The sequence below is a fragment of the Sinohyriopsis cumingii genome, unplaced genomic scaffold, assembly GCF_028554795.1.
Source record: "Sinohyriopsis cumingii isolate HCF-2022 unplaced genomic scaffold, ASM2855479v2 utg000881l, whole genome shotgun sequence".
Classification (NCBI taxonomy): Eukaryota; Metazoa; Mollusca; class Bivalvia; order Unionida; family Unionidae; genus Sinohyriopsis; species Sinohyriopsis cumingii.
Window position 1 is genome coordinate 829,871 of NW_028315939.1, and position 21,378 is coordinate 851,248.

Sequence of the window (21,378 nt, forward strand, 5' to 3'; positions counted from 1 at the left end):
ACTGCATGATCAAATTATCACTTACAGAGCCCAAGCTCAAGCTCCACATAAGCACACATGTATGACATTTAAGACATGAAATTGGTGTCAGAAGTTGTTTACAATGACCAGATGGCAGTGGATTTTATTTGGTTACTCAGATCATGATTATGACTGCATGGGCATTGAATCTGAATCTGAAAACACAATACAGACATTTACAGAACATAGTGAATCACAAAAAGTGTAGACTTTACCTTTATTGCTTTGTTAAGCAAGATTCTTGGAAAAAACTTTATGGAATCTTGGAATAAACTTTATGGAATCTTGGAATAAACTTTATGGAATATTCTGAATGGGACTACTGTTTTTATACTGGGATGTGACCAAAATTAAAATTCATGGATTTATATTATAGATTTAAAATGTCAATCATTATTGGTTTCTGTGAATTTTATTACATGAAGATGGACAAAATACAAATTTATCTGTGATATATTTCACTGAATAATTGCTGTAATTACTTTACACTTTTTGTCTTTATTTTTCCTATTCAGCCATACAGCTCAGTTTGTTAAGTTTTGCAAAGTGCAATTCTTAATTAATATTTGTTTTGCTGTATAAACACTGTTTGATGCAATGTTTTAATTTAAGTTGTATTTTCATTTTCCATAAGTTATATTTTTAGTTTACATGTGATATTTCCCATGTTTTCTGCCAGTGCAAGTGACCCAATAAGCCCTTGACTTGTAAAGGCAGCACTCACATGTTTTCAAGTTGACTATCCTTTTGATGGAGTCGTGTAGTAGTTTATAGATATGTCTAGCACTGGAGAATCATGCCACAGACATGTAGCATGATGCCCCACCCAGTCACATTATCCTGACACCAGCTGACCATCCTAACACTAGTGGCTAGCCTCTTAATGCTGAGTGCCATGTGAGGCAGCTGTCAGTACCATTTTTATAAGTCTTTGGTATGAGTTGGCTGGGGTTCAAACCTGTGACCTCTTGCATCTGTGGCAGAAACTCTAACCACTTATGCCACTGAAGCAGTCATACTCAAGATTCTAGCATAAATACAGCTTGAGAAATAAAGTTAAAACACAAATTTTAACAGTCAGAGAAGCAAGAAATATAATTCACAGTGACCTACTACTGAGCAGGATGTAGTACTCATCAGCATGCATCCCTTTATTAAGTTTCAAGATTCCAGGTATAAAAATTTATATAGTTTACAAAACACTTCATGTACCTTATTCTTGCCATAACAATATATATAACTGGTGTAAAAAACCTAGCTGACAATAAGCTAAATGCAAAAGATTAACCTAATCCATAAAAATGCAAAATGTAGGAGACAAGGACCTTCCATTATGTTGAGAAATAAACATGCAATTTTACCAAAGTCAGTGAAGTCTGAAATACAAATCACGTGACATACAAACATGCCTCAGCTAGTACATTTTAACATGCCTCATCTAGTACACTGTGTGTTATACATCTGCTACCACTACAAATGCGACAAACAATGCACCCGAAGGTTGTGCTCATTGTTACATTTACAAAATAACAGTTGCCTCAGTTTTATGTATGTGTGGGGCATGTGGTACCTTGCACCATGTCACTGATCCCTCTTAGCACTTAACACAAGTCTGGTGACCATATGAAGGCATTGTGAAGATCATGCAGAGGACATTCAATAACAAAATCAAATGGTTTTGCAGAAAGCAATGTTGGCATGATCACACACACACACACACACACACACACACACACACAGATATATATATATATATATATATATATATATATATATATATATATATATATATATATATATATATATATATATATATATATATATATATATATATATATATATATATATATATATATATATATATATATATTAAAAGGATGAAAAGGATGAAGTGCCCTTTCTCTCAGACAAGTCATTTTGGAGTCTCTCATAACATTACTAGAGTCCATGAGAAGGATTTTATATTTCTGATCCTCTGAATGCTGTCTGTCAAACTTAAGTACACTGAGACCAAAAGATCTACAACAATTTTTCTACTTACTGCAGAGATGTTACTGGCAAGAGTGCAGATGTTACTGACAAGAGTGCAGATGTTACTGACAAGAGTACAAATGTTACCTACACGAGTGCAGATGTTACTGACATGAGTGCAGATGTTACTGACAAGAGTGCAGATGTTACTGACAACAGTGCAGATGTTACTGACAACAGTGCAGATGTTACTGACAACAGTGCAGACTACAGGCTTTAGGTCATAGTTTGTGGCTTTATCTATGTTTAGAAAAAGCAAAGACTTTACGGAACTGATCAGAGCCTCTAATCCAAGTCTCATTTTTAACTGAAACTGATGTTCTGTCCAAATAAAGTTCTTCGTGCGATTCTCTGTACTTTGCCAGTACTTTAGCCATGCCTATCAGCCCAGATGCAATGCTAAACATAATTGACTTCTTAGCAAAAACCTGAGAACTGTGGCATCTGTTTTAACTGTCCTATAATATATCTGAATGCTTGGTTTTGCAGGTTAGAATTTGGTAATGGCCTTCTTGACTACTTAATGGAAGCACAACAACTAACTTTTGCACTGTTATATAGGTCCCTGAAGAAAATGAAAAAGAAAAATATTGAACCATTTATTGGCTGCATTCTATTAGGAATCCGGCAGTGCACACTGGTGGAATAGGATGACACACATATGCATGCATAAACACACACACACACTTTTCTTGGCAAATGTATCCCATGTACTGGAAAAAAAGTGGAAATCAGCTGAAACATGAAGAAGTCTCATGAAGTTGAAATACTGTTTGAAACAAACTCAAATCTGACCTGATTTGTCTGGCTTGCCAGGGTTGGTCCACAGATCCAGTTTCTTCTGCTTACCACCAAAACTCTCGTCCTGTTGAATATACACCTGAACACAAGAGGACATACATCGTTAAAAGCATTGTTTATGGCAGTCATATTTGTCACCAATGTTTCAAGCAAGGAACCTTATATCAAGGTATATTCCAACACAACTGTTATAATACTCCAAAATAACAAAACAAAAAGAATCATATATACTTGCTTTAAGTCCTACTGCAAACTGTACAGACCCAGAATTGCCAGTGTATTATGTGATGGCTGATCAGGGTCAGTGCAGTTTGTCATGAGTAATAGCAGAACAAACAACATGATCTGAGAGTGTATTATGCTAGAGCAGATCAGGATCCTTGCTGTTTGCAGGTTTACTCATGTAGGTTTACTCAACTTATTTGTGAGTACATATGGTATTTCATGCTGGGAAAGCCACATTATAACTGCTACTCAAGATCAAGTAACTAAAATTAAGACAAAACAAGCACCAAGGGTAAAATAAAATTTAATTAATTGAGTGATATCCAAGATCCCACTTACATTATAACAGGAGCAAAGGCATACTGGGGCGTTTTATAATAATTTTGACCATTGCAGTGCAAATTCATTTAATTTTGTTTGTATCAATTTTCATGAGTCTTGAAAAACAGTTTTATTTTCTGGGTCTTATTCTATACATTTGACCCTGGGTCTTATTCTTTTCACGTCCCCCTGGGTCCAATTCTCTTCATGTGCCCTGGAGTTCTGATTTTATTATTATTACTGAAAATACTCATCAGATAACTTCCATTATTTTACAAGACACAATGTCTATTCATGATACAAATGCAAACCAAGTTTCATGATGATACCTGAAATGGTATACAGGAACAAACTTTCATTGTGATACAAATGCAAACCAAGTTTCATGATGATACCTCAAATGGTATACAGGAACAAACTTTCATTGTGATACAAATGCAAACCAAGTTTCATGATGATACCTCAAATGGTATACAGGAACAAACTTTCATTGTGATACAAATGCAAACCAAGTTTCATGATGATACCTCAAATGGTATACAGGAACAAACTTTCATTGTGATACAAATGAATGCCAAGTTTCATGACGATACCTCAAATGGTATACAGGAACAAACTTTCATTGTGATACAAATGCAAACCAAGTTTCATGATGATACCTCAAATGGTATACAGGAACAAACTTTCATTGTGATACAAATGCAAACCAAGTTTCATGATGATACCTCAAATGGTATACAGGAACAAACTTTCATTGTGATACAAATGAATGCCAAGTTTCATGATGATACCTGAAATGGTATACAGGAACAAACTTTCATTGTGATACAAATGAATGCCAAGTTTCATGATGATACCTCAAATGGTATACAGGAACAAACTTTCATTGTGATACAAATGCAAACCAAGTTTCATGATGATACCTCAAATGGTATACAGGAACAAACTTTCATTGTGATACAAATGCAAACCAAGTTTCATGATGATACCTCAAATGGTATACAGGAACAAACTTTCATTGTGATACAAATGCAAACCAAGTTTCATGATGATACCTCAAATGGTATACAGGAACAAACTTTCATTGTGATACAAATGAATGCCAAGTTTCATGACGATACCTCAAATGGTATACAGGAACAAACTTTCATTGTGATACAAATGCAAACCAAGTTTCATGATGATACCTCAAATGGTATACAGGAACAAACTTTCATTGTGATACAAATGCAAACCAAGTTTCATGATGATACCTCAAATGGTATACAGGAACAAACTTTCATTGTGATACAAATGAATGCCAAGTTTCATGATGATACCTGAAATGGTATACAGGAACAAACTTTCATTGTGATACAAATGAATGCCAAGTTTCATGATGATACCTCAAATGGTATACAGGAACAAACTTTCATTGTGATACAAATGCAAACCAAGTTTCATGATGATACCTCAAATGGTATACAGGAACAAACTTTCATTGTGATACAAATGCAAACCAAGTTTCATGATGATACCTCAAATGGTATACAGGAACAAACTTTCATTGTGATACAAATGAATGCCAAGTTTCATGATGATACCTGAAATGGTATACAGGAACAAACTTTCATTGTGATACAAATGCAAACCAAGTTTCATTATGATACCTCAAATGGTATACAGGAACAAACTTTCATTGTGATACAAATGCAAACCAAGTTTCATGATGATACCTCAAATGGTATACAGGAACAAACTTTCATTGTGATACAAATGAATGCCAAGTTTCATGATGATACCTGAAATGGTATACAGGAACAAACTTTCATTGTGATACAAATGCAAACCAAGTTTCATGATGATACCTGAAATGGTATACAGGAACAAACTTTCATTGTGATACAAATGCAAACCAAGTTTCATGATGATACCTCAAATGGTATACAGGAACAAACTTTCATTGTGATACAAATGAATGCCAAGTTTCATGATGATACCTCAAATGGTATACAGGAACAAACTTTCATTGTGATACAAATGCAAACCAAGTTTCATGATGATACCTCAAATGGTATACAGGAACAAACTTTCATTGTGATACAAATGCAAACCAAGTTTCATGATGATACCTCAAATGGTATACAGGAACAAACTTTCATTGTGATACAAATGAATGCCAAATTTCATGATGATACCTGAAATGGTATACAGGAACAAACTTTCATTGTGATACAAATGCAAACCAAGTTTCATGGTGATACCTGAAATGGTATACAGGAACAAACTTTCATTGTGATACAAATGCAAACCAAGTTTCATGATGATACCTGAAATGGTATACAGGAACAAACTTTCATTGTGATACAAATGCAAACCAAGTTTCATGATGATACCTCAAATGGTATACAGGAACAAACTTTCATTGTGATACAAATGCAAACCAAGTTTCATGATGATACTTGAAATGGTATACAGGAACAAACTTTCATTGTGATACAAATGAATGCCAAGTTTCATGATGATACCTCAAATGGTATACAGGAACAAACTTTCATTGTGATACAAATGCAAACCAAGTTTCATGATGATACCTCAAATGGTATACAGGAACAAACTTTCATTGTGATACAAATGAATGCCAAGTTTCATGATGATACCTGAAATGGTATACAGGAACAAACTTTCATTGTGATACAAATGAATGCCAAGTTTCATGATGATACCTGAAATGGTATACAGGAACAAACTTTCATTGTGATACAAATGAATGCCAAGTTTCATGATGATACCTCAAATGGTATACAGGAACAAACTTTCATTGTGATACAAATGAATGCCAAGTTTCATGATGATACCTCAAATGGTATACAGGAACAAACTTTCATTGTGATACAAATGAATGCCAAGTTTCATGATGATACCTCAAATGGTATACAGGAACAAACTTTCATTGTGATACAAATGAATGCCAAGTTTCATGATGATACCTGAAATGGTATACAGGAACAAACTTTCATTGTGATACAAATGAATGCCAAGTTTCATGATGATACCTGAAATGGTATACAGGAACAAACTTTCATTGTGATACAAATGAATGCCAAGTTTCATGATGATACCTCAAATGGTATACAGGAACAAACTTTCAATGTGATACAAATGAATGCCAAGTTTCATGATGATACCTCAAATGGTATACAGGAACAAACTTTCATTGTGATACAAATGAATGCCAAGTTTCATGATGATACCTCAAATGGTATACAGGAACAAACTTTCATTGTGATACAAATGAATGCCAAGTTTCATGATGATACCTCAAATGGTATACAGGAACAAACTTTCATTGTGATACAAATGAATGCCAAGTTTCATGATGATACCTGAAATGGTATACAGGAACAAACTTTCATTGTGATACAAATGCAAACCAAGTTTCATGATGATACCTGAAATGGTCTACAGGAACAAACTTTCATTGTGATACAAATGAATGCCAAGTTTCATGATGATACCTGAAATGGTATACAGGAACAAACTTTCATTGTGATACAAATGCAAACCAAGTTTCATGATGATACCTCAAATGGTATACAGGAACAAACTTTCATTGTGATACAAATGCAAACCAAGTTTCATGATGATACCTGAAATGGTATACAGGAACAAACTTTCATTGTGATACAAATGAATGCCAAGTTTCATGATGATACCTGAAATGGTATACAGGAACAAACTTTCATTGTGATACAAATGAATGCCAAGTTTCATGATGATACCTCAAATGGTATACAGGAACAAACTTTCATTGTGATACAAATGCAAACCAAGTTTCATGATGATACCTCAAATGGTATACAGGAACAAACTTTCATTGTGATACAAATGAATGCCAAGTTTCATGATGATACCTCAAATGGTATACAGGAACAAACTTTCATTGTGATACAAATGCAAACCAAGTTTCATGATGATACCTGAAATGGTATACAGGAACAAACTTTCATTGTGATACAAATGCAAACCAAGTTTCATGATGATACCTGAAATGGTATACAGGAACAAACTTTCATTGTGATACAAATGAATGCCAAGTTTCATGATGATACCTCAAATGGTATACAGGAACAAACTTTCATTGTGATACAAATGAATGCCAAGTTTCATGATGATACCTGAAATGGTATACAGGAACAAACTTTCATTGTGATACAAATGAATGCCAAGTTTCATGATGATACCTCAAATGGTATACAGGAACAAACTTTCATTGTGATACAAATGCAAACCAAGTTTCATGATGATACCTGAAATGGTCTACAGGAACAAACTTTCATTGTGATACAAATGCAAACCAAGTTTCATGATGATACCTGAAATGGTCTACAGGAACAAACTTTCATTGTGATACAAATGAATGCCAAATTTCATGGATATATCTCAAATGATTCATAAGATAATAGCAGAAGAATGTAACTGATGATGTGAAGGATATAATTTGTAACAAGAAGGGACTGATGTTCTCCTGTTTTCCAGGAATCAAAAATAAAACAATTTCTTATTTGAAACCATCTCTGATATTCCTCAGCAGTAAAATTTTCAAATTAGCCTCTGTGGCTGACATATTGGATATAAGATTAGCACATCTTCATTTACAATAAAGTAGACACATGTATATGACAATCCATTCAAGAGAATTAATATTAAGATTTTCAATATGTTAATTCTGGCAGCTATACATAAGATCAGATTGGGACCATTCTGATTCAGGACCAACTAGATGTCTGAATTTGTCTTCTGATTGACATGACTTTTGATTTAGGAGTAGAGAGAACAAGATTTCCAAGATGACTGCTGTGGTGTCCAGAGTGGTTGTCAAATCAGCACTACTTTCATGACCAATAAAACACTATACATAAACCTCACTTACTGGGGATATAAACATCAAGGTTTGAATTACTTTGTGCTAATAATGTCTCTATGGTTCCACAATGATCCTGAGAAATTCTAATCCACAAAAGCACTGAGACAAGTAAGAACTTACCTTGTAAGATCTGGCCAAAGAATTTTTAAGAAAGGTGACTGAACTGCCATCTGCCACATCCTGACTGAATATTATCTATGCAATTAAAAACAAGAACATAATGATAAACTATATATAAGTCTTTCTGGAAACATACATTCAAGTCTGTATGAGAATGATAAACTATATATCAATCTTTCTGGAAACATACATTCAAGTTTGTACAAGAATGATAAACTATATATCAATCTTTCTGGAAACATACATTAAAGTTTGTATGAGAAAGATAAACTATATATGTCTTTCTGGAAACATACATTCAAGTTTGTATGAGAATGATATTTAAAGGATAAGCAAACAAAAACTTTCAGAAAGTTCACATAGAACTATGAAGTGTCCCTGTCACCATGTCATACACACAAATTATATTACAAATGGATAGTTGCTAACTGTTCTATTGGGGGTTGTTAATATAGCAACACAAAATTGTAGCCAAATCATAATTAAGTACTGGTAACTATTAGATTCATGTTAAATGTCATATCCATCATAAAGTGTCACACTATTTACTGCCAATTTTGACAATGGTATTTTATTCCTTCCCAGATATGTATTGCCACTAACTGATTGTCTTCTTCTGTCACAAATACTGTGTAACACATGAATTTATTTAAATAATCCGACTAGTTCTCAGGTTTACATAATACTATTCATCCACAAAAGAAATTTCTATCAATATTGAAATAAACAAGTCTTAATTGACCAGAAAGCTAGACAAGCATCTACAACAGTAATAGCATCCTAAAACACCAATCTGGACAGTCTTATCATAAAATACCATTGGATTCACACCATAGGACCAACAGATTTATTGATATAATGGTATACCCTGATGAATATGACCAACACGGATTTATTGATATAATGGTATACCCTAATGAATATGACCAACACGGATTTATTGATATAATGGTATACCCAAACGAATATGACCAACACGGATTTATTGATATAATGGTATACCCTAATGAATATGACCAACACGGATTTATTGATATAATGGTATACCCTAATGAATATGACCAACACGGATTTATTGATATAATGGTATACCCTAATGAATATGACCAACACCGATTTATTGATATAATGGTATACCCTGATGAATATGACCAACACGGATTTATTGATATAATGGTATACCCTGATGAATATGACCAACACGGATTTATTGATATAATGGTATACCCTAATGAATATGACCAACACCGATTTATTGATATAATGGTATACCCTAATGAATATGACCAACACGGATTTATTGATATAATGGTATACCCTAATGAATATGACCAACACGGATTTATTGACATAATGGTATACCCTAATGAATATGACCAACACAGATTTATTGACATAATGGTATACCCTAACGAATATGACCAACACAGATTTATTGATATAATGGTATACCCTGAGGAATATGACCAACACAGATTTATTGATATAATGGTATACCCTGATGAATATGACCAACACGGATTTATTGATATAATGGTATACCCTGATGAATATGACCAACACGGATTTATTGATATAATGGTATACCCTGATGAATATGACCAACACGGATTTATTGATATAATGGTATACCCTGATGAATATGACCAACACGGATTTATTGATATAATGGTATACCCTGATGAATATGACCAACACGGATTTATTGATATAATGGTATACCCTAATGAATATGACCAACACAGATTTATTGATATAATGGTATACCCTAACGAATATGACCAACACGGATTTATTGATATAATGGTATACCCTAACGAATATGACCAACACGGATTTATTGATATAATGGTATACCCTAACGAATATGACCAACACGGATTTATTGATATAATGGTATACCCTGACGAATATGACCAACACGGATTTATTGATATAATGGTATACCCTGACGAATATGACCAACACGGATTTATTGATATAATGGTATACCCTGACGAATATGACCAACACGGATTTATTGATATAATGGTATACCCTAATGAATATGACCAACACAGATTTATTGATATAATGGTATACCCTAACGAATATGACCAACACAGATTTATTGATATAATGGTATACCCTAACGAATATGACCAACATGGATTTATTGATATAATGGTATACCCTAACGAATATGACCAACACAGATTTATTGATATAATGTTATACCCTAATGAATATGACCAACACGGATTTATTGATATAATGGTATACCCTAACGAATATGACCAACACGGATTTATTGATATAATGGTATGCCCTAATGAATATGACCAACACGGATTTATTGATATAATGGTATACCCGAATGAATAATGTTTAAGGGACAAGATATAAAGTAAAAGTGGCCATATTCAATGATGGAACAACATCATACTTGACCACACATATCGATGGACAATGATAACACTAACAGTCTGCAAACAGTTATTGTTTGATAAAGGTAACTTTAAGAGCCTGAATAAATTTGAATAAAGAAAACTTACTTTCAGAGCATGGCAGCACTTACTTAAGTTAGAAGGTAAATTCAATGAAATAACCTAAACAGGATAATTAAATGCCAAAAATAGCTTCAAAATAAGGACTGCCATTAAATAAAATTTCACATGTAAAATTTAATTAAAACATGAAGTAAAATAGCATTGTGATTATTATACCAAGGATAAACAAGCAATATAATAATCTGAAAAATATATTCCATTTTGAACGGTGACAACTTTGGATTCTATTAAAAAGTTTGCTTGGTGGAACTTGCCTTCAGAACATCAACAAACTTTGTTAGCCCTGCTCCCTTAGACATTGACACTCCAGCTCCTGATGCTATAAACAGAAAATAATAAACTTAGACACTGACACTCCAGCTCCTGATGCTGTAAACAGAAAACAATAAACTTAGTTAGCCCTGCTCTCTTAGACATTGACACTCCAGCTCCTGATGCTGTAAACAGAAAATAACAAACTTAGTTAGCCCTGCTCTCTTAGACATTGACACTCCAGCTCCTGATGCTGTAAACAAAAAATAACAAACTTAGCTAGCCCTGCTCTCTTAGACATTGACACTCCAGCTCTTGATGCTGTCAACAGAAAATAACAAATATAGTTAGCCCTGCTCCCTTAGACATTGACACTCCAGCTCCTGATGCTGTAAACAGAAAACAACAAACTTAGTTAGCCCTGCTCCCTTAGACAATGACACTCCAGCTCCTGATGCTGTAAACAGAAAACAATAAACTTAGTTAGCCCTGCTCTCTTAGACACTGACACTCCAGCTCCTGATGCTGTAAACAGAAAATAATAAACTTGGTTAGCTCTGCTCCCTTAGACACTGACACTCCAGCTCCTGATGCTGTAAACAGAAAATAAACACAACACAAAGTGCTTGACATCAGTCATCTGCTTGGCCTTTGGACTGAATATCTTCAAGGTATTTGGTTCAAACTGTTTGATGATCTATTAAACATGACCCAGTAGCAAGCACATCTAGCAATCAATATCCATAGTATCCTAACTTGGAAGTTGACTAATGTGGTCTAACTCTATATAGTGTTCATGGTAAATTTCGTAGTCCTCATTATAATCACTAGTAGGAATAGATGACTCTGGAGATTACTGGTCAAGGTATGAGGTCTTGAACTAAACTTAATGAGTAGAAGTATTTTTATCTTATAACTACCAAGATCCTGGTTATGACCTCTGACCTTCAGATCCCAAAATGCTGAGGTTTCTTTAATACCCAAAATGCAAACCATACACAAAGCTTGGTCAAGGTTCTTACCCAAAATGCAAAATATACACAGAGCTTGGTCAAGGTACTTACTCTAGTACAAAATCTAATCTGCAAAACCCATGTCTCCTGGACCAACACTGCCCTTGAACTTTGACCCTTTTAACCAAACAATGATTAGGCCTCCTCCACACCTTCGGTGCAAATCCTCCACAAACTTTGATCAAAGTATGTGATCCAGAACTAATGTTACCATTCAAACATTACTTTTCTTCTTTCAGTCAGTGACCTTGAACTTTGATCTTCTGACCCCAAAACCAACAATCCAATAAGGCTCTTCTTTAGATTCATTACCCGAAATTCAAGTTATCCACAAAGTTTAGTAATTATAGTTGGTGGAGAACAATTTATTCTGCAGAAACCATTTTCCTTCTTTCAGTTTGAGACCTTGCCCTTTTACTTTTATACTCATCAATCAAAAGTGTTCTTTCTTGCCCCAAATACAATCTAACTAGAAAATTTGGTAACTGTAGATAATGGACAATATGAGTTATTGTGCTGAAACCATTTATCTCCTTTTAGAGTGACCTTTGCCTTTTGACATCAAAATATGCAAGGTTCTTCCTTATCCATTTACAAGGCATCCACAAAGTTTAGTTGTTGTTGATGGTGAACAACTTGAGTAATTGGGCTGAAACTTAACAAAACAGTCAGACACATGGACAACATCATAACATAATATGCTCTGTCTTATGGCAAGTAGTGATGGCAATGGGTCAGAATTTCATAATCGATTACTGGTTCCACTTAATCAACTGATAACTGATTATAATCGGTTACTAAGAGCAACTTTTAATTTTTGTTTCTCATACAGTTTTATCTTTGCTTAAGAGTTCAAAACTAATAAATGTACAGGAGTAATCTCTTTTAATGACATGTGTACTTTAATCTAATAAAAATATTACATTTTTCTCAGTTGTGTTATTTCTGTTCTACAATTTTATTAAATGAAAGCAACTTTATATGTTTAATCAGTCTTATTTAACAGAAATACTGCTGCAATCTATCAGAATCCTTTCATTCATATGTGATGTGTCTATAATTTAAACTATAGAAGGAAATGGTTTTCTTTTTTGTCATTATTTACAAATACTACAAATGATTTCACATTTAAAATGAAACAAATCATCAAATTGTTTTTTAATTTATCAACTCAACAATTTAAAAGCTTAATCATGGTAATGTGTTCCTAATTACAAAAGTCTGCAATATGGTATGGTTTTATATTTGTAAGCTGTGAAGTAAATAAATAATCAGATCAACTTTAGTCGATTGGAAGCCCTATTTAGCTTACCATTTACACTGGAGTTTTACTAATATTTGTGTTTTTCATACAACTAAAAAGAAGTAGTCTCCCTTTACACACGATTATGGAGTTTCACAATCGATTATCTTATTGGTTTGCTCAACCAAATGATGATTAATTATAATTGATATTCGGAACAACACTAATGGCAAGCATATAAAAATGATAACTACAATGACAACATCAGAGCTCAGCTTTTCTGAGTAGGTAAACAAGTGTTTCAGACACAATTAGTGGGCAATGGCAAATGTGTAGATGCCTGTACAACTAAGCCATTTTTGCAAGTAATAGTGGGAAATTTTCCACAAGGTATTGCAGTTAAAACTGGTATTATATCATACTTCCACTACTTCAACTCTATATAAAAGAAAAATTGTGCACATGCAAATCTAAAACCAGTAACTTCCATAATACCTTGCAGAAATTTGACCTACAATGACCTACAAAGATGGAGCCAGATTTAGGCTGTCATCTTCTAAATGGTTGACTGAAACTAACATTCATTCATCTGTTCAAAAGTTTTCATAATATTAAGGTTTGTAGAGATCATATTTATTTGGTGATGTATGTTTTTTCAGAAAAACTGGAAGGATCGCCCACTTAACCATGAACCATTTATAGTTATCAGCATAGCAAGGAGATTAAACAAGGGTCTCTTTGAATGTGGTATTTTGTTTGTAACCCATATAATGATACAGCTCCCCCTATATTTGAATTGCAAAACCTTTAATATAAATTTGTCATGCTTCCTTCACCTCCATAGTAGTTACAGACAAATCTCCCCTTTCCATCACAGAAAAGATTGAAAACCAAAGTAGACTGCTTAACAACACAGATCTCCCCTTTCCATCACAGAAAAGACAGAAAACCAAAGTAGACTGCTTAACAATGACCTTATTATGTAAACATAATATTATGCAACATTACAGATAAAAGTCATGTGTATAATTTTCTGGCTAAATAAAAATGGCAATGAGTATGGAAATGACAGGACATCATTTAAACAACATAACAATACAATATATCATATTACACCTTGGTCTTGATGTCCACCCAAAGTGTGTCATGTTGCCCCTCATGCAAGGGCAATAGATTCAGTAAGGATCCATCTTGTCATCAGCTTTTGGTTCACTTAAGGACATACTATCATATTCTATGGTAATGATATTAGTCTAAGGGTGCAATTAATGAAGATAACAATATTTAATGACAGAAAAGAGAAGCCAAACAAATCAAAACTTACATTAAATGTTTGTAAAACGATAGCCAGACTAATGTATAGATAACATTTTTAATTTATAAATGCAATACATTATGATCCAAAGTGTTGTTAGTGTAAGCTGAATCAGTTAGTAGAACACAAATTTGTTAAATTAAAGTTGTTAACATAATTTATGACTAAAAGCAAGCAGCAAAGAAATTACATATGCTTTTCTAACTGAAAGTACTTTTAAATACAGATGTACAGAGCTGAAGCATGTTAGTGAATGAGAATGCAGTGTGTCAATCAACTAATTAGCAATAAAGACTAAAATACTCATGTGTATGTTGTTATTTCTTATATGCAGGGTTAACATGGTTAGTATTGAGTCATGCAAGCTATTGGTGTTCAGTATGTTCTAATTTATTCTTTATTCATTCATAAAAGGAGGGAATAAAATAAATAAAAGAACCTAGTCTGTGCTCAATGTTTACTATTGCTGGTGCACCAAAGTCCTTGGTGCTTAAAGGAGACTAGAAATCAAAATTTTCCTTCTACGTATGTAATTCTCTACAGATTTTAATTCGACTGACATGTTTATAAATTAAATATCGTAAGCGGGTAGTGATTTTATTGCATGGAAGATACCACGATTCCGTAAATTGCCGAGTTTTTCCGAGTTTTAATGAGACGACAGATCACGTGGTACCGTGACGCAATACTAGCCAGTCCTCGAATACAAACAAACATTGGCGAGCGAGGCAGACGGAAGGAGACAACATTTGGGTTGCTCATTCAAAACTTGAATCTTCAGTCTGATATAATAGTTTATGTACTGTACTGGTCAGTGTTAAAAGAATTTTTTTAGGCACAGGCCCCGGGCAGGTGACTTAAATAAACTCTAGCCCTGACTGAAATTCCACAAGCCCGGACAGTTCATACCTGTCAACTCTCAAGCCGGGAGAAAAACCTCCTGATTTTGGGGGTATTTCCTCATCTACATCTCGATCTCGTAATATCTCTAAATTTTTCGCAGCGAAGTCCCGATAATTACATTATGTCTGTCAATATTCATTTGTCAGAAGAAGAAAAAGCCAACCCCAAACCGTTTATAAATAGATATAACGTATGCAATCCACAGTCTAAGCTACCACACTGCAGACATCGTAGTGATATGACTGAAAAATTGTTAAAGCTACGTTAAAAATTCAAATCACATGCACACACGTCTAAATCCGGCACTGGATGAAATAATTAATATCACACAACATTTTTTTTCTTTTTTTTTTCTTCTTCAGTAAATAGAACGTGAAAATTAAACATTATTCAAGTAAATTTCAGATGTTTTTAAACAACTACAACAGTACTATAGTATAACAAAATTAAAAGAATACAATTGTTACCAATTAGCTTAAATGAATGATCACTGTGAAATTTTCTCTGCAAACAAAAATTGCATCTCCATTTCCGCCAAAGAAACTCGGCCAGTTAACACCTGACATTCCTCGACCGTATATGTAAAGTTTAATTACCATAATTAAATTAAAAGGAATAAAACAAAATATACCATGCAGTATATGTGGCCCTAAAGAACTAATTCTGAATAAATATTTTGTTCAGCAAACAGTGTTACATGCATTAAGACTTAAACCTGAAGTCCATGGCATCGTAAGTAACAACAAAATAGGCATCGTTTATTTTGGCAATCAATTGCTGGTGCTTACACACACACACACACACACACACACTGTCGAACAGGGTTTCTTTGAAGTATGTCCGAAGGGCAGTCCTTTTCACAAGATCAATGCAAGGATGGAATATGTTCATCAGTCACATCGGCTTTATTGTGATGTGATGTGATTTTGATTTTTAACGTAGCTTTAACAATGTTTCAGCCGTATCGCTACGATGTCTGCAATGCGTCAGTTTATAGTGATGTCTAGTACTGGGGCATCATGCCGCAGACATGTAGCATGATGTCCCACCCAATCACATTATCTTGACACCAGGCCGACCAATCCCAACACTAACCTCTTAATGCTGAACGCCAAGCGAGGCAGCTGTTAGTACCATTTTAAAAGTCTTTCGTATGACTCGGCCGGGGATCGAACCCACGACCTCCCGCATCCGAGGCGGACGCTCTAACCACTAGGCCACCGGAACGGTCACATCGGCTTTATTGTTTGCGTACTTAAATCAAAACTTGAGCTATTTTGCAATTTAGCCAGAGCTGACCAGAATATGCAAAATGGGCTTGTCCTGGGGGAATAATAAGGCGTATCACATGGAGAAAAGGTACGTCCCATGGGCGCTCGCACATTGGGGCAAGGGGTTGGGTCACTAGTCCCCCCCCCCCCCAGTTTCTATTGTCAGCCATTTAATGTGAAACTTTGACCTCTTTTCTTTTAATCGCTGTTATTTAAACTGCCCAAGGAATAATTTTATATCAGTTCCAATCATTACAGATTACCGTTTATACATACTACATGTATACAATGATTTTTTTTTTTAAATTTGTAATTTTTATAAGATTACTGAAAATTGTGTTTTCTCGAAACACGACAGGTTTAGAATATTATTTTTGGCAAAGCCTCCATTTGATTAAAATCAAATCTAAATTTCACCTTGGACAGTAGTGATTTGATTTAGATTGTGCCGTGTTAAGGCATGCATGTCAACATCTTGAAAATACATTTACTAATTTCACCAGCGCGATCAAAGTTTCCTCAGGCAAACAATTTTTGTTTCGACAAGCCTGACGGGCACCTCACTTTGAATACAGGATGGGCCGGAACTAAAACCAGAGGGACCCAGGGTGTCGGGCTATCCGATTTATTTTTAGCACTGCTGGTGTAGATAAAAGATCTGTGAATTGATTGTTGCATTTTGTGGTCACTTACTCGGCCTTCTGCCTATTTTCGTAACTCGCACGTTCAACACTTTTCTCAGGATTTAAAATATTCAACGTTATGTCTGGAACAGAGCCAACTTTTTGTCTAAGCTTAGCATTTGCGTATCCTTGAGCTGCCATTTTTTCAGAATCCCTCTCGTAACAGTTCTTTGATAACGAGCACATAGGGCTGTATGGTGTTGCTTTGAAATCGACTCGTCTGTAATAATGTATCCATTTTTTCAGTATGCCTTTATCTTTCGGAAAAGAAAAAAAAATGTTGTCCACTGGCTTTTCTTAATGTTTTATTACACCCGTAAGCAACGCAAAACAGTATTGTGTTTTACTCTGGCAACTCCCACTTGGGCTGCTGGAGTCGCTACTATGACGTCACATCCCGAAAGTAACCGAATAGGCGCGGAAATTTTGCATACGAGGTCACGGAAATTCAGCTCCTAGAAGATAGGCCAATATCTTAATATTGGCATTTCGGTCGCAGATGATACTTCAGAATAAGGTTTACTGCTATAGTACCTTTATTATTATCCAATATTTCCATTGGTTTCTGGTCTCCTTTAAGGTTCTTATGGTTTGGGTGCAGATGCACCCAAAGCCTATGGTTCTGGTTCACATTTTCAGGTTTGGGTGCGAGAGTGCAACAAGCATGTCTGGTTCACTGCCTCTATGACTTCTTACTCATATTAGTGTATGCAATGGTTTGCTCACAAGCAGAAGACAAAGTTCTATTAAATGAATTTCACCCAGAAAGTGTAAATTCCATAAAAGGAATAAAGTATCAATATCATTCTTGTTAATTTTAGAATAATAACTTATTATAGGCACACTGAATATAAATAGTGTTGTTACATGTAGATGTAGGCTATTCACATTCTATTTATATTCCAAAAGTCCAAACATGTAACTTTACTAAAGTTGAGACAGTAGTGCAAGATTTCGGACTTCAAACTTTTGACATAGACTGGAGAGTGACAAAGGTTACAAACACTGACAAACTTTTATACTATTATTATTGACCAATCAGAATTCAGCACTTGCAATCATTGGGCAAGAAAGAATTAATGAACAGTCAAAATCAAACATCCTATGCTAAAAGTGTTGTAATCATATAAACATGCAGACCCATGAACATGAGACACGCTAAAAATAGAGTTCTACAGATTTCAATACAAATGATTACAAATAAAATGTGAACTACACAAGGCTTCATACACTTAAGATGTAATTAGTCAAGTCGTGTGATCAAAATGTCAGATCGGTTCAAAATATATCCCTTACAATATCCGCTGACAACACATCATAGCAGTAATAAACAATATATGCTCAACATAAATGAACATTCAGATCACGTCTGTCAAAAAATCCTACATATCTATGATTAAAACTGGGACACTTTTAGCGTAACAATTAAGTATAACTAACAGGGTCATTCGCAGTTGCATGAAATAGCTCACTTCATGAACAAAATACATGTTACGATGGTGCAATAAATGACAAATGCCATGCTGTGACCTAAACCAGATGTACCGGCATAACAACTATTACACATAAGGTATTCAAGTCAAAAATGTAATTACCAAGGTGAAAAACATGAAAGGAAATATATGTGTTGGCTGCTCCCATGCCTGACAGAGAATAATACAAAATTTCACCTTCAAATAACACAGACCTTGAGCATGCCTGAAGATTAGAGTATTTCTGCATGAATGTGAATATTTACTGATTCTACAGTCCAAGTATGACAACTATCCATTCCTGGGTTTGAGACTTGTGACCATACAAAACATGTGTGTGTGTATGTGTGATTTGGATTTTTAACGTAGCTTTAACAATTTTGCAGTCATATTGCTACGATGTCTGCAGTGTGACAGTTTATAGTAATGTCTACACTGGGGCATCATGCCACAGACATGTAGCATGATGTTCCACCCAGTCACATTATCCTGACACCAGGCCGACCATTCCTAACACTAACCTCTTAATGCTGAGCGTCAAGCGAGGCAGCTGTTAGTACCATTTTAAGTCTTTGGTATGACTCCACTGGGTGATCAAACCAATGACCTCTCGCATATGAGGCTGATGCTCTAACCACTATGCCACTGGAGCGGTTCCATTCTAAACAAGAAAACCACCCAACAGTAACATGGCCAGATTATCTCAATAGTATAGTACTTCTTATGATGCATCCAATATGTCAAGTTTTATCACTCGACATTAATAAGACTTTGAACCTGAGCCAAATACAATGCAAAGCATAAAATATAGGTCACATTGACTTAATTTAGATTGACAAGTGTAGTACTTCTCATGAAGCATTTACAGATCAAATTACAAGTCTGCAGGAAACACTATCAGAAAGTGAGCTAAACAAAAAGTTTCATGCAGGTCACTTCAGTCTGAAATACAGGTCATATTGACATAGTTTTTACTTGGTTGCAGTAATCTTCATGAGTCATCAACATACCTATTCATATGACTCTTCAACCTATACTGTCTGAGAATTGAGTTAATTTAAACCCAAACCCAAAAGAAAAAGAGTGTAATGCCAAGGTAAGCACAAAGCACTGTACCATTAAATATAAGTCAAAGTGGCCCAGTTTTCACTAACTGCTGTAGTACTCTTCTTCACACAATTACATATATGTTCAGTGACTGTGCAAGCATTACCTAAATGTGAAATTTAACTTCAATGTTCATGCCAAATGGAAACAAAATGGACAGATATAGACAAAAAAAACCTAACCAATAATTTTAAATGATCTTGACCTTGCCTGGGTGACAGATTGAGGGCAAGGATCTGAAAGGGCAAACCCCAGTTATTCTACTGTTCACGTATGATAAAGAGCATTCCCATGATTTGGGATTGGTGACTATACAAAATCATCAAATGACCAAAAACTTAACATACAGTTTCAAACTACTCTGTCTGGGAGTCAGAGTGAGGACAGGGTACATAGATGTGAAAAGGATGGGCACCCTTAATCTACAGTTGAAACATGACAATTATCCCTTCGAGGGTTTAGGGTTTATGACCATGCAGAAAAACTTTTAACTAAAACTTAACCAAGATTTTCAAATTATACTGACCTGATATGATAAGTATCCTTCCCAGGCTCCCAGGGATGCGACTTGTGACCATACAGAAAATATGTTACCAATAATTTAACCAAACTTTTCGAATGGCCTTTGTTCTAGGAGATAAAGGGGGTTCAGGGGGGACAGTTGAAAGGAAATTCTTACTGATTCTACCATCTAAGTATGATAGTAATGCCTCTTATGGGACTTGTGATTATAGAGAGAAATTTCAATAAAAAACTTAACCAAATTTTCAAATGACCTTTACCTTGTCTGGACTGGTATATATATATATATATATATATATATATATATATATATATATATATATATATATATATATAGATATATAGATATATATATAGATAGACAGAGAGAGAGACAGAGAGAGAGAGTAACAGAAAACTTGCATGGCCTATTTAAGGCAGGTGATAAATTACCAAAGGCTTCCCAAGGTCTGATATTCTTTTCAATGATTTTACCATTTCCTTGCATGAGACTGTTACTATGATTATTTAAGCTATATAAGAATTTTTCCCTTTCATTATTTAATAAACGAAGTTGCACTAAATCATAGTTCATAATGCTAATACAGTGGCCATACTGATATCATCATATTGTAATGAACCTT

At 34.6% G+C, this 21,378-nt stretch overlaps 1 protein-coding gene across 4 annotated transcripts in view; it reads right to left on the reverse strand.

The window, feature by feature from the left end:
• The window catches only part of LOC149773124 (regulator of telomere elongation helicase 1-like), a 240,161-nt gene that overhangs the window by 54,389 nt on the left and 164,394 nt on the right, over window positions 1-21,378 (reverse strand). For all 4 annotated transcript variants that reach the window (XM_089946787.1, XM_089946786.1, XM_089946788.1 and 1 more), the window contains 3 exons: window positions 11,229-11,293; window positions 8,426-8,500; window positions 2,848-2,932 (listed from right to left, as the gene is read on the reverse strand). In XM_089946787.1, the coding sequence (XP_089802913.1) occupies window positions 2,848-2,932; window positions 8,426-8,500; window positions 11,229-11,293 (225 nt within the window). The remainder of the gene's footprint in view (window positions 1-2,847; window positions 2,933-8,425; window positions 8,501-11,228; window positions 11,294-21,378) is intronic.